Source organism: Orycteropus afer, unplaced genomic scaffold (assembly GCF_000298275.1).
Source record: "Orycteropus afer afer isolate SDZICR_OR568_19922 unplaced genomic scaffold, OryAfe1.0 scaffold00130, whole genome shotgun sequence".
Classification (NCBI taxonomy): Eukaryota; Metazoa; Chordata; class Mammalia; order Tubulidentata; family Orycteropodidae; genus Orycteropus; species Orycteropus afer.
The window spans coordinates 7,340,412-7,354,343 of record NW_006921717.1 but is presented as its reverse complement, the minus strand read 5'-3'; the positions used below and the strand labels follow the sequence as shown (position 1 = coordinate 7,354,343).

General features: G+C 50.3%; 1 protein-coding gene across 1 annotated transcript in view; it reads left to right on the top strand.

Moving 5' to 3' along the window:
- Positions 1-13,932, top strand: part of FADS2 (fatty acid desaturase 2) — a 50,451-nt gene that overhangs the window by 21,201 nt on the left and 15,318 nt on the right. Inside the window, exon 5 of the mRNA XM_007945012.1 lies at positions 4,457-4,582. Coding sequence (XP_007943203.1) covers positions 4,457-4,582 — 126 coding nt within the window. The remainder of the gene's footprint in view (positions 1-4,456; positions 4,583-13,932) is intronic.

The window sequence follows — 13,932 nt, the reverse complement described above, 5'->3', positions numbered from 1 at the left end:
TCAGGGATGTGGGTCCCATTCAGGGCTCGCCAGCCCCTGCAGGCTGTGCCCTTGGTGTTGGTCACTGAGTCCAGCCAGTGGCATGGCATGGCTCCCCAGAGGAGTACAGCTTGCCCACTTCACTGTCACGCAGCCGTGAACTAGCCTTGTAGTCTGTCTGTGCCTCTGTCCCCTTCTCTGGGAGCAAAGGGACTGGGTGCAGGGAGGTCCCTGAGCACCCCACAGACTCAGATGTTCTCACAAGCCGCTTCGGGTGTGAGCAGGGTGCCTGCACAGTGCTTCTCGCCATCAGCCTGCTCCGTGGAAGGGTTCCACGTGTGCATTTTCCCAACTTCCCCGTCCCTTCAGGCCCTGCCTCTTCTTGTGGACATTTGTTCCGGAGGGTTATCTTTACGAAATCTGTTCTCAGCAGTCACAGCCCACGTAAAACCCTTGAGCCATTGGGCAGTCCACGTAAATGCCGAACACGAGGCCCGTGCCCTCTAGACTCGGCATCTGGACATGGAGATGCGCCTGCTGTTCACCAGCCTTGTGTCTGGGCGCAGAGTTGCAGGGGATACCAGAAACCTCAGTCATCAAGCCAAATCATGGTTTTGTTTTTTAATTGTGGTGAAAATTACACAATAAAACATCCACCAACACAATTACTACATGTGTGACTCAGCAGCATTGGTTACATCCTACAAATTGTGCTTTCATTCTTACTATTATTTGCCAAATGATTTCACCGTCACTAACAAGAACTCAGGGAGCTCTGGTGGTGCAGCTGCTAACCAAGCGGTCGGCAGTTCAAACCCAGCAGCTGCTCTGCAGGAGAAAGATGAGGCAGTTTGCTTCTGTAAAGATTTACAGCCTTGGAAAACCCTATGGGGCAGTTCTGCTCTGTCGTACAGGGTCGCTATGAGTTGGAATTGACGCCACACAGGGGGTTTGGTGGTTTAGATTTATGCTTTTTTTTTTAAATGGTTGCTGAGCTCTGGTGGCGTAGCACCTAAGGCATTTGACTGCTAACTAGAAGGCTGACGGATCAAACCCACCAGCCATAGACCCAAATTTGTAAATATGAAAATTAGTAATAAAGTTAGAATATGATTGTAGAACATTATGGACTGACCCTGATTTACAGACCACTAATGTATACACCTCTGGTAGCATAGTGGCTAAGGCACTTGACTGCTAACCAGAAGGCCGGCGGTTCAAACCCACCAGTCACTCCTTGGAAGGAAGGTTGGGCAATCCTACTTCCGTAGTGATACTGCCTCGGAAACCCAAGGAGGGGTTGCTATGAGTCAGGGCTGACTCGATGGCACATAACAACAACAATAGCAATGTATACACCTGGAGCTCTGGTAGCGTAGTGCCTAAGGCACTTGACTTAACTAATGTTGACTGCTAATCAGAAGGCTGGTGGTACAAACCCACCAGCCACTCCTCAGAAGGAAAGTTGGGCAATCTACTTCCGTAGAGATACCACCTCCGAAACCCAAGGAGGGGTCACTGTGAGTCAAATCAACTCAATGGCAGTGAGTTTAGTGTTTGTGGTTTTGTTATTTTTTTTTCCCAGAATGTTAAAGTAGTTGAGAAATATTTAAAATTTAAAAGTCACCCTGTTACTTTATTTTATTTACACTAAAAGAGAATTTATTATAATTCTACTTAAGTTCATTAAAAATTATTTAAGATCATCGCTTGGTGAAGAGAAGTTGTCAAACATGGCAGTTCTCTCACTTTGAAAAAAGGTGAGCAAAAAAATTCTTGGTGAGTTTGCTTCCATAAAAGCCAGGGGTAGACCCTTTGTCCTTTTGCTTTAGGCTCCGACATACTTGCTCGGCCCTGCCCAAATCTCTGGCTTGCCACAGGGCGTTTGTCTGGTTTCTGGAACAGGCCATACTCTCCTGCCCTTTCCTCTCCCAGTTGGGAAAGCACCCCACATTCTCTGGCCACCTCCTGCTTCTCCAATTCCGTCACCTCCCTCTTTCTCTCTCCGTCCAGCCCCATCTCAGCGTGGTGTGATGCCGGACTCACCCTCACTAGCGGGAAGCTCCCTGAGGGCAAGGGCTCTGTGTCTTGATTCACCACTTCGTCCCAGGGCCCAGCACAATGGCTGGCCCTGAGCAGCAGCAGCAGCACAGCATTCTGGGAATGCGGAGGGCTGGTCATTGTTCCTGGATGGCAAGGCACCCAGGAAGGAGCAGTTCTTGAAGGAAAAGCAGGGGTTTGCCTGATGAAGAATAGGAGGGAATCGGGGCAGAAGATTCTGTGCCATTTGCCAGTGTGTGGCAAGCTCCGTGTGTTACAAAGTAGAACTGGGCTTCACAGCGTCTTCCAGGGTCCCTGTGTGAACAGTTTGCACGCATCTGGTAATGCTAAGGTTATAGGTTCAAACCCACCCGGTGGCACTGAGGAAGAATAGGCCTGGTGATCTACAGCCAAAAAAAAAAAAACCTGGAGTTCTACTATAACATGTGGGTGGCTGTGAGTCAGAATCAACGTGATGGCGCAAGACAAACATAACCTTTACGGAAGCAGGTGGCTAGACCTTTCTTCCAGGCAGCTGCTGGGTGAGTTTGAACGGCCAGCCTCTGGATTGGTAGGCAAGTGCACATGTGCCACCAGGGACCTGGCAAACAACAGCCTAGACAAAAAATGTTTCCCGAGAACAGGGAATTTTAACTCTCACCTCATGACCCTCACCCCGTTGCATATGGTCTTCATGCCCTGTTTTGTTTCCTCTGCTTATTCATCCAGCATCTGTGGTTGGTACTTTTTAAATGTCACGTTTATTTGTAACTTGCCTCATCCCTCAGTCTCTTTGTGCCACAGACTTCCGGTCTGGTTCTTCCCAGGAAGTTTTTCCTTTAGACCAGAAACTTGACCATGTCTTCTGACTGCCCAGTCCTCTAAGCTTTCACTCTCTGACCTATTTTTGCTCTGATGGGTTTTGAGACCCGCCTGCTCCGAGGGCCTGAGGTCATCGCAAAGGCCACAGCTGTTCCTCCCTGTGGCTGTGCTCGGCCAGAGGCAGCTCTTCAGACACCCTGCCTGTGCCAAAAGCATCTCCCAAGTTGATGCTTGTTTTAGCAAATGGGCGGTTTTGTCAACAGCTGGGCCCTTAGCCAAAGCATTGTTCCAGCCACAGGTCACTGGCTAGTCTTGAGGCTAAAAGATCAGAAAAGTCTGTTTTCTTTCATGCATCACTGGGCAACTTGGTTGAGGGACACGCCTTTGGAAAATGTGTCAAGAGCTGAGCTGGGACGGGAAGACTCACGGCCTTGAAATAAATAACCCACATCATGCTTCTTGTCTCAACACCAGTTGCCTCTGAGCTGATCTGACTCATAGTGACCCCTCGTGTGTCAGAGTGGAACAGAGTTGCACAGTTTTCAATGACTGATTTTTCAGAAGAAAATCTCCAGAGAGAAAACTTTCCTGGAATATTCACATATATACTCCAAGGAAGCTAAGGCTAATGTCTGTCATGCCCTCCAGCAAGGCAGGACGCGAGATATATCCTACCCTAAACAGCCATTTTTTGTTGTTGTTGTTATGTGCTGTGACTCATAGCGACCCCTCCTTGGATTGCTAAGGCAGAGGCCTATCACTATGGAAGTAGATTGCCCAACCTTCCTTCCAAGGAGTGGCTGGTGGGTTTGAACGCCAGCCTTCTGGTTAGCAGTCAAATGCCGTAGGTACTACGCTACCAGAGCTCCCTAAACAGCCATGTTGTTGTTGTTGTTATGTGCCGTCGAGTCGGCCCCGACTCATAGTGACCCCTCCTTGGTTTCCGAGGCAGTATCACTACGGAAGTAGGATTGCCCAACCTTCCTTCCGAGCCCTAAACAGCCATAGAGACTAGGATTTACAATCTATCACAAAATGGAGGCTGAAGGCTAGAGGACCATAGTTAGTTAGCAACTGACTGCACTGTATGGCTAATGTGACTAGTGCTGCAATGAACATTCATGTACAAGTGTTCGTGTGGATATATTTTCACATCTCAGATATATGCCTAGGAGTAGAATTGCTGGTCATATGGGAGGGACCACTTCTTCCTGTCATAGGAGACACACAGTGGGTGAGTGGGCCTGGAAGAAACTGCCCGGATCATGTTGAGAGGCAAGGACCACCCCAACCCCTGCTGACCTGCTCAACCATGGGGTCCAGCACAGCATTCCTTACTCATCATCACTGTTTTACCATTGAGGAATCTGAGGCCTAGACACACGGAGTGACTTGAATCCATTCTGTAGTCCAGGCCCTAGGGGCTGGCCCGCTGCTCCACACTCTGCTGTCAGGGCTGCATTCTGACTTCAGGGACCCGAGGCACCGTGCTTCATGACACAGTCAGCCCTGAGTGTTGGAGGTGCTAGAACCAGTCCCGAGGCCGCCACTTGTCGCAGGTGGGCTCAGGTCCCTGGCCGAATACACTGCTCACCTCCTGTCCGTCCCCCGACAGGGTGCCTCAGCCAACTGGTGGAACCATCGCCACTTCCAGCATCACGCCAAGCCCAACATCTTCCACAAGGACCCAGATGTGAACATGCTGCATGTGTTTGTTCTGGGCGAGTGGCAGCCCATTGAGGTAGGAGGAGTGATGAGCCTGTGGGAAGCGTTTGGCCTGTGGGGTGGGGAGGAAAGGACTCTCCTGGGGCGGATACTCCACTGGATGCGTCCACATCCGATGCTCCCCAGAAACCCTTCCTAGCCACCCTGAATAATTCAAGCTGGTACGCAGATGGAATGACCTCACACATAAATAATGGAGAAGCACGCTTACTGAAGTGCTCGATGCTCCCTCCCTCCCCTGGGCTGGGGAGGGGCGGCTCCTGGCTTGTGTCTCCCCAGTTCTCGGTTATTGGCTACCAGTGAGTAGCTCTGACTCATGGACTCTGTGCCTAATGGGATGGAATGCTTCTTGGTTGCAAAAAGGGCATAGGGGCGTGGCTTCATCTCATTCCCTGACAGGGAGAGTCACCATGAGCTTCAGTAGCCCAAAGCTGATTCCTGTGAGGAGGTCAGGCATGCCTCCGCCGCCCTCTGACCTTTCTACTGATTTCTGACATCAACGATCTCTGTCTCTCCCACTGTCTCTCCCACGGTGCTCTCTGCTTCTCTGCTGGGCTCAGTGATTCGTTGCATTGGCCACAAAGAGGTCACAGGCAATGTTCACGGTTATCGGGTTTATTTGGGGAGTAACAGTTTGCAGTTCAGGATCAGAAACAACTCAGGGTACAGTTCTTCAATCAGGACAGCTGCTTCTCAGCTGTGCCCACGGGAACGGCCTCTCTTTGGCCCTCAGCCCCTCAGCCTGGCCTGAGCTCTGCTTGAACAACCGTAATCAGGCTCTTCTCGCTCTGCCCATAGGTGCCCAGAGAGGTAGCCCCACTCCACTAGCATGGTGTGGGTTATTTATTTCAAGGCCATGAATCTTCACGTCCCAGCTCAGGCTCTTGACACACTTTCCAGAGGTGTGTCCCTCAACCAAGTTGCCCAGTCATTTTCCATACAGCAATTCATACACATTTTGTTTCATGACATTGACTGCAGTCCCTACAATGTAACAACTCTCTCACTTCCTCCCTGTGTCCTTCTTTCCTGTGCATTCCTGCCCCCTAAGGAGCTCTGGTAGCATAGTGCCTAAGGCACTTGACTGCTAACCAGAAGGCTGGCGGTTCAAACCCACCAGCCACTCCTCGGAAGGAAGGTTGGGCAATCCTACTTCCGTAGTGATACTGCCTCGGAAACCCAAGGAGGGGTCGCTATGAGTCGGGGCCGACTCGACGGCACTTAACAACAACAACAACAACAACAAGCTGTCTCCCTGTGCAAATGCTGCCCTTCTGTTCTCCCATGATTGATCATTCTAAGAAGTGTATCTACCTGATGTAAATGTTCACCCTTTGTGCCTGTCTGTTGTTTGGCTGGAAGCCACAGGAGTGCAATTCCAGACCTGAAGGGTAACTAGGGGCCATAGTCTCAGAGCTCTCACCAGGCTCTTTCAAACCAGTAAGCCTGGTCATTTTTATGATTTTGAGTTTTGTTCCACATTTTTCTCCCACTCTATCCAGGATATCCTGCACTGATCCCCTTCCAAGTGGTTGATTATGGTAGCCAGGCACCATCTAGTTCTTCTGGTCTCAGGGTCATATAGGCTGAGGATCACATGGTCCACTAGTCCCCTTGGACTAATTGTTTTCATGTGTCTTTGCTTTTCTTCATTCTTCTTTGCTCTCAATGAGGAGAGACCCATTGTTGCATCTAGATGGCCAATAGCAAGCTCTTAAGACCCCAGTTGCTACTCACCGAAGTAGGATATAGGACAATGTTCTTATGTAGTATGTTATACCAGTTGATCTTGATGTCCCTTGTGACCATGGTCCTGAGCCCACGGGTCCAACTACTCAGTCTTTCAGAGTGGTTGGCTATGGCTAAGAAGTTATTATAACTTTGCCCCTTGTTGGCTCTGTTATACATCTGGACATTCCTACAGCACATACAAATACATACGAAGAAATACCACCTGCCCACCTTATGTATGGCTGAGGGCACTCAGCTTTCTCACTCCGTGGGCCAGAAAGCCCACTGCTCCGTCTCATGCTGCTGTCCTGGTTCTGTCTGCTGCCTCTGCTGCTGCTGTCTGTCTGCTGTTGTCTTACCTCAGGGATCTCGGGTCCAAGGAACGTGTTCAACACTCCTGGCTCTTCTTCATGGCAGTGAGATCACTTCCAGGATGGCTTGTCTTAAGTGGAATGGTGAAACTGACTAACCCCCATGTCAGGGTCCCATACGCATTATTTGCATGGTCCCACCCCCAGCAGAGTGCCAGGTACCTTATGTACATTATCAGCAAGCTATCCAATCCCCTTGGTGGGCCACAGGCATGGGACGTTTGCATAGTCCCACCTGGTCATCTGATGAGAGTCCTGAAGACCATGGCTAGAGGAACCAAACTAAGTAATTCACTCCACCACACCCATTAACATAAACTAACTGCTTCCTAAACCTTCCTGTCTAATTTTTTGAATTGCTGTTGTCAGTTTGATCCCATATAGATAGTTCTTTAAGGGAGCACAATGTTCTTTCTTTACTAATTAAGCTAGACAATTAATTGGTCTCTATTTGCATTTGCCTGGGGCAGTGGAGGAAGAAGGAGAGGTGGGAATAGGAGGAGGAAATGGAGTATGTGGCTATTTGCCTCCATGGACAGGTATCTTCTTTGCCCTGAGACCATAAGAATTGAATGGTTCCTGGCTACCATTACTCAATGTTTTGATCAAAGATTCTCTAGAAAAATTCTTTTCATGGAATCCAGACTTTTTGGAGCCATTAAGGCTTTAAGAACCATGAAGCTATTGCCCTGAGAAAAATCTTTAAACCTTAAGTTTCCTTTTAATAAAATCATCCTAGTGCATTTAAAGAATGTTCTCAGTTAGCATATTATTTTGAATTTTTTATTGTAAACTTGGATGAAAGTTTGCAGAGCAGATAGATTTTCCGTTCAGCCCATTTTGTTTTGTGACATGGATTGCAATCCCCGCAATGCAACAGCACCCTTCCCACTCCCTCCCCACGTTTACTGTTTCCTGTCATCCTTCTTCCTGTCCTTCCCTACCTTCTGAGTTTTATTGCTGTTACAGGTACATCGAGTCGCCTCTGACTCGTAGTGACTCTCGGTACAATAGCATGAAACACTGCCCGGTCCTGTGCCATCCTCAAAGTCATTGCCACATTTGAGTCCATTGCTGCAGCCTCTGTGTCAGTCCATCTTGTTGAGGGTCTTCCCCTTTCTCCCTGACCATCTCCTTTACCAAACGTGAGATCCTTCTCCAGAGACTGGTCCTTTCCGACAAGAAGACCAAAGCGTGAGAGGCAGAGTCTTGCTGTCCTCACTTCCAAGAAACGTTCCGGCTGTACTTCATCTAAGACAGATTGGTTTGCTCTTCTGGCAGTCCGTGGTATATTGATGTATTTAAGATTCTTTACCAATGCAAAAACGGCAAGGAGGCCACATGTTCTGACCTCCTGTAACCGTGCCAGAGGAAGACAGGATTACCAGCAGTAACCCAAGGCCTATTCCTGCAAGGCCAGACATGCTGCCTCCCTCCAGCCCTTTCACCAACCATTCCCCCCAAAGCACCCACCACCTCTCTCCTGGGTTTGATAATTCACTGCAGTGGCCACACAGAACTCACAGATTATGGGGTTTATTAGGGAAGCACCAGGCTACAACTCAAAGTCAGGAAGAATGCTCAGTCTCTCTCCCAGCCCACCGTCCCTCAGCCAACAGTCTCTCACAGTCTCTTTCCCAGCAGCACGTGTCTCTTTCCGGGGTGCATGTCTCTTTCAGCAGCACATCTTCCTCCAGCATTCAGAGAGAGTTCTGCCTCCAAGAGGTCTCCTTTTGAGCCCGGAAGGGTGGTCAAACTAGCCAATCACAGCATCAGAACTCTAAGCACGTGAGAGAGAGTGGGCACCTCCCAGAACATTGTATTGTGCCACTCCCAACAGAAATAACCCAGGTGGATAGCTTCAGCAATCAGGGGCTGCTCAGTTGCTCATACAAAATCCCACCTTGGAGTTTACAAAGGCTTATGGGTAGAAAAGCCACACTAAGTAATTTACTACACCGCAACCAAACACTGTAATTCAAATGCATTGATTCTTCTTCAATCTTCTTTATTCATTGTCCAGCTTCTGAATGCATCTGAGGCCATTAAAAATACCATGGCTTGGGTCAGGCACACTAAGGACACCTGAGCTTTATCCCTGCACAAAAGCTGCCCTATTGATCTCATGTGATTGGGTGTTCTAGGAGAGCACACTCCTTGGTGGTGGTGTTCACCTTATTGGCCTGTCTGTTGTTTGACTGAAAGTTGACCTATGAGGGTGAGTTCAGTTCCAGGCCTGAAGGGTGGCTAAAAGCCATAGTCTCAGACACTCCACAAGTGTGTCAGACCAGTAAGCCTTGTCTTTTTTATGATTTTGAGTTTTGTTCCACATTTTTCTCCCACTCTAACTAGGATCTTCTATTGTGATCCCTTTCAGAGCACTCAGCCATAGTAGCTGGGCACCATCTAGTTCTTCTGGTCTCAGGGTCATTGAGGTTGGAGTTTTTGTGGTCCATTGGTACTTGGGACTAATTGGTGCCACGCATCTTTGATTACCTTCACTCTTCTTTGCTTCAGAAAGGGGAGGCCCAAAGTTCCCCCTTGGAACACATTTTTTAAAGTAGTCCCTCTGTCTCAGAAGGACTGTTAAGGTTTCATTTATTTAAAAAAAAACAAAAACTTACGCTTTGCGTTTTGGATACGTCAGTTACGTACACAGAAGTTTAGAAGATCCTTGTTGCTTTTATGCAAATCTTACGAACCACAGTGTGGTGAAGTAGGGGCCAATAAGCATTTGCCAAGTAAGGAACCAATCCTGGGTAAAGATCCGTATCTGGAGCGCAATAGTATTCCCAGTGGTGTCGGCATCCAAGTCTTGGAACAGGGAGAGCAAAGCCCTTGTTCCCCCAATTCTGCTTTGAACCCCCTCTCTCCCATCTCATTTCCATCCAAGAGACTATCTGAGCAGAAACATGGCTTTCTGGGAGTTAGCCAGTGTAGGTGAAGTGCGCCAGTATTCAAATTACCTTGGAAGCATTGCGTTCCTTTGGCTGGCCCGGAGTTTTCTTCTCCCAGATACATGCCTTTTTTTCTTCTATGGAAGAGCGTGCTTGCTTTGATGAGAGATGTGTGGACAGAACTGATTAACTTGTTATTCTGATAAACAAAGACAAAGGCTTCCCTCTTGCTGGCAGCTTCATGTTGTCCAATTGTTGGGCGTCCTGACAGACATTCTTTCTCTATGTCTTTAACCACAAAACCCAGTCTCACCAGCTACGTTGGCAAGAAGGTGGCTTTCCTCTCCCTGCACGGTGGCCAGTGAAACCTCTGGCAAGAGCCCCTTGCTGGAGGATGTCCAGCTGGGGGCGGTGAGGTGGGAGGTGGGGCTCTAGTAATCCAGTTGATTGTAGCAGTGGAAAGACTGGAAATCCCCTCTTTCACACACTTATGGGGAACCGGTGTTTTGTTTTTTTTTTCCCTTCAGTTTTTTGTAGTTTCACTTTTGAAAGTATCACTTTTTCTCAGTGGGTTTTTCTTGGTTGAGATTTTGGAAATAGATTGCCAGGCCTTTTCTTAGTCATCTCAGTCTCGACGCACCACTTAAACCCGTTCAGCATCACAAGCCCCCACTGACAAAGGGTCGGGGGCTGTGCGTGAGGTCCCTTGGCCACAGCTGAATTCGGGTCTCCCACATGAAAGGAGAGAATTCTAACCACTGAACCCCAGTGGTACCGATGTCCAACCAGTGTCCACTCACATCCCTTCATGCTTTGAGTTGTTTTTCAGTTGAGTTTTCTCAGTTCAGTTTTCTTTTCAGTTATGCGTAGACAGTCGTTTCCTTAAAGATACTAACACTTGAGCCCCTTGCTTCTGTTTCTAATCGTCCCACTCTCTCATTTGCAGTTTGATTTTTACCACTTTGGCTTCAACTTGCCAAGCAGAGTTGAATAGCAGCGATATTGGTGGTGACCTCACTTTGCTCCTCTGTTACCACCACTCTATTATGGAAGTGAATGGAAAGGCCATGGTCCCACAGGCAACTGTACGTGGGCTCTGAGAAGCCAGGAGTGTCCCTCTTCCTGCCTGTGTTCCTACCCACCCTCCCACCTGGGGTATGCTCTCCCACGCCAGTCTGTAGCTATCTCTCCGGGCCGCCTGCTTCAGGCAGACCTACTGAACAGGAGAGCGTGACCATTCTCGCTCCTGTGGGACAGACTTTGCACCGGGACCCCTCCCTTCTTCTCCTGCCTGGGCTTGCCAGGTCACTGTCGCTCTGTGCGAGTGAGTTTGTAGGCTCCCAGAGGAAAGGACTTGGCTATGTGACAGCCCCCCTCCTCCAGCCCTGGACACACAAGGAAGGGCCTTGTCATCCCTCAGACGTTTTGTTCGAAGATGGAAAGTCCCCTCCTCCTGCCCTTGGCACCCCTTCAGCCCGTCATCCAAGCCTGGCCATGTGGTCTTTGGAGAGTCTGACCACAGCAGCGTCAGGCTGAAGCCTGCCTCTGGGAAGCTCGGCCACCGGGGTAGGGAGTGTACCTCCTCCCTCTGCCCCTGGCCGGAGGCCCCTGCTATCAACCTCGACTTGGGGACACGCTGTCCCAGCTCAAGGCGAGCCCTGTGTGTGCCGCTCTTTCCTACCTGGGGTCTGGCCGCAGCGAGCCACCAGCCTCTCATCTGCAGCCCTACTGCATGCACGTGCCTGGCTCCCTACCTCTCTGCTCCCACAGCCTTAAAAACCTGTTGTCATCAAGTCACCTCCGATTCTTGGAGACCCCATGCACACCAGAGTAGGCCTATGCTCCGTGGGGTGTTCGGTGCCTGAGTTTTTAGACATAGATTGCCAGGCTTTGCTTGTGAGGCACCTGTGGACAGACTCCAACCTCCCACCTTTCTTAGCAGCCAAACATATTAACTGCACCCCCAGGGACTCCGACCTGTGTGCATCCAAGGACACCTGTGCTCTGCGGGGTTTCCCTTCGCTACTTTTTTTGGTAGTGGGTCACCAGGCCTTTCTTCCAAGGCGCTTCTGAGTGCACTTGAGTCACCAGCCTTTTGAGCTGAGCGCTTATCCGTGGGCACCACCCAGGGACCCCGTGGCCCTGGCTCCTGCGATTCCTCCTGCGTGTCTCCTCCATTCACTGTTTCCAGGCCCCACGGCCCCAGCAGGGAGGGAGGCTGGCCCTTACTGAGTGAGAGCAGAGGCCCAGCACTGTCCAAGCGTGACATCACTTGGTACTTGCCCAGCTGCGAGGTGGGAGCCTTCACCCCATTTCACGGAGGGAACAGCTGAGGCTGAGAGCCACGAAAGAACTCAATCAAGGGGATTGCTCGCAAAAAGGCAGTGCCACCATCAAACCCAGGCTGTCTGGCTCCAGAGCTGGGCATTTTGTGTCCTGTGGGCCTCCGTCCAGGACTACCACCTCGGAGGCATTTGGGAAATGTGTTGGTTGGTGACAACTCAGCTGACTCCCCTAACTTGGAACATTCTAAAATGCCTCTCTCTGTCCCTCCTCTCTTCCTTATACGACTTGCTTTTTTGTTGGGTGCCATCAAGTCGACTCCAACTCAGAGTGACACCCTGTGACAGACCAGAACTGCTGTCTAGAATGTTCTAGGCTGTGATCTTCGTGGGGGCAGATTGCCAGGTCTCTCTCCTGCAGAGCGGCTGCATGGGTTTGAACCACCAATGCTTTGGTTATCAGCTAAGGGCTTAACTGTTGCACCACCAGGGTTCCTTCCCACACAGCAAGGTGTTGGCAAAGAGCCCGAGTGTGGAAAACAAGGCAGAAAGTCAGGCATGTGGCAGGGCGTGGCCTCAGCTGCCATGTTTGCTCTCCTGGGTTTTAGACAAGAGTCCTTTGGTCAGTCAGCCCTGTGCCTGACAGATGACCTTGCAGTTGTCCCCAGCTGAAGTCCTCAAGGCAGGAGGCACCTCATTTACCAGAACAGATGAGTGGTGTGGCGTGTCTTCATACACACACATGCGTGCATAACCCTGACAAATGTCTCATGGCAGTCCCAAAGCGCTTTTGTGTCCCCTTCACAGTGGTCCCTTGACAGCCCCGTGCAGTACACGTCATACCTCCCATTTCACAGCCGAGCACCTGAACTATCTGCCCAAATCACAAATCTGTTTGCAGATCCTGAGCCCCTGCCCCCCTAAAGCTGGGAATTGTCAGAGGCGGGCCCCAATGCAGAGGCCTGTCGCTGCCAGGGGCCAGGGACTCTCGTCACCTGTAGGTCAGTCTGGGCCATCAGAGGGGAGTTCAGGGGAGCCAACAGGGGCCCCCCAGCCAGAGGCAGCTCAGAGGAGCTTCAACCTTTTCATCTCCAACACCTCAAACCAAAAAAAAAAAAAACGCACTGCCATCAAATCAATTACAACTAATAGCGACCCCTATTGGGTTTCCAAGGTGGTCAGTCTTTACAGGAAGTAGAATGCTCCATCTTCCTTTCATGCAGCAGCTTGTGGGTTTGAATCGCCAACCTTCTGGCCCCCCAGAGGCCACCATAAATCCACAACAACCATGTCTTGCTGTGCAAGTGCTTCAGTCTCCCCAACCCCAAGTCCCTATGTGGGGACCCTCCAGTCTCTGCTGGGCTGCCATCTGTACTCACTCCCCACGTGGAGCTGGACCAGACGGAGGCAATCCACTGGTTGGGACAGATATGATGGGAAGGCCCTGCTGGCCAGGGCCACAGAAGCCTGTGGCCTCTGGGCTGTGCCCTGTCTCTGGAGATGAGAACAGAAGCAAGAGGCCTGTTCCCATGGGCCACCAGCTCCGTGGATTCCCAGCCGCCTCAGTCACCCCAGATGGCCATTTTCGGGGCGCACCCTCATTGCCTAGGATCTCTGATGGCACAGCAGTTAAGTGCTTGCCTGCTTACTGAAAGATTGGCAGTTCAAACCCTCCCACTCCTCCACAGGAAGAACACCTGGCGTCTGCTCAGTGAAGATTCCAGCCTGGAAAACCCCGTGGGGCAGTTCTCTGTCACATGGGTCACCATGGTCAAAACTGACTCAACAGTGCCCCACAACAACAGTCCCCATTGCCTGGCCCTCCTGACCCACTGTGCTAGGAAGCCATCAGAGGCACCCTCTGGTACCTCCCTGGCTCACATCTCCCCAAAACTAGCTTCAGCCCTGGCCCTAGTGACAGTCTAGGCGCAAATGGCATGTTTTCTGGTAATGAACAAGAATCCCTGCCATAACATACTATACAAAATATTGTTCCACCTACTACTTTGGCGAGTAGCGACTGGGACCTTAAAAGCTAGGAAGCTGCCATCTAGATGCAACAACGGGTCTCTCCTCGTCAAGAAG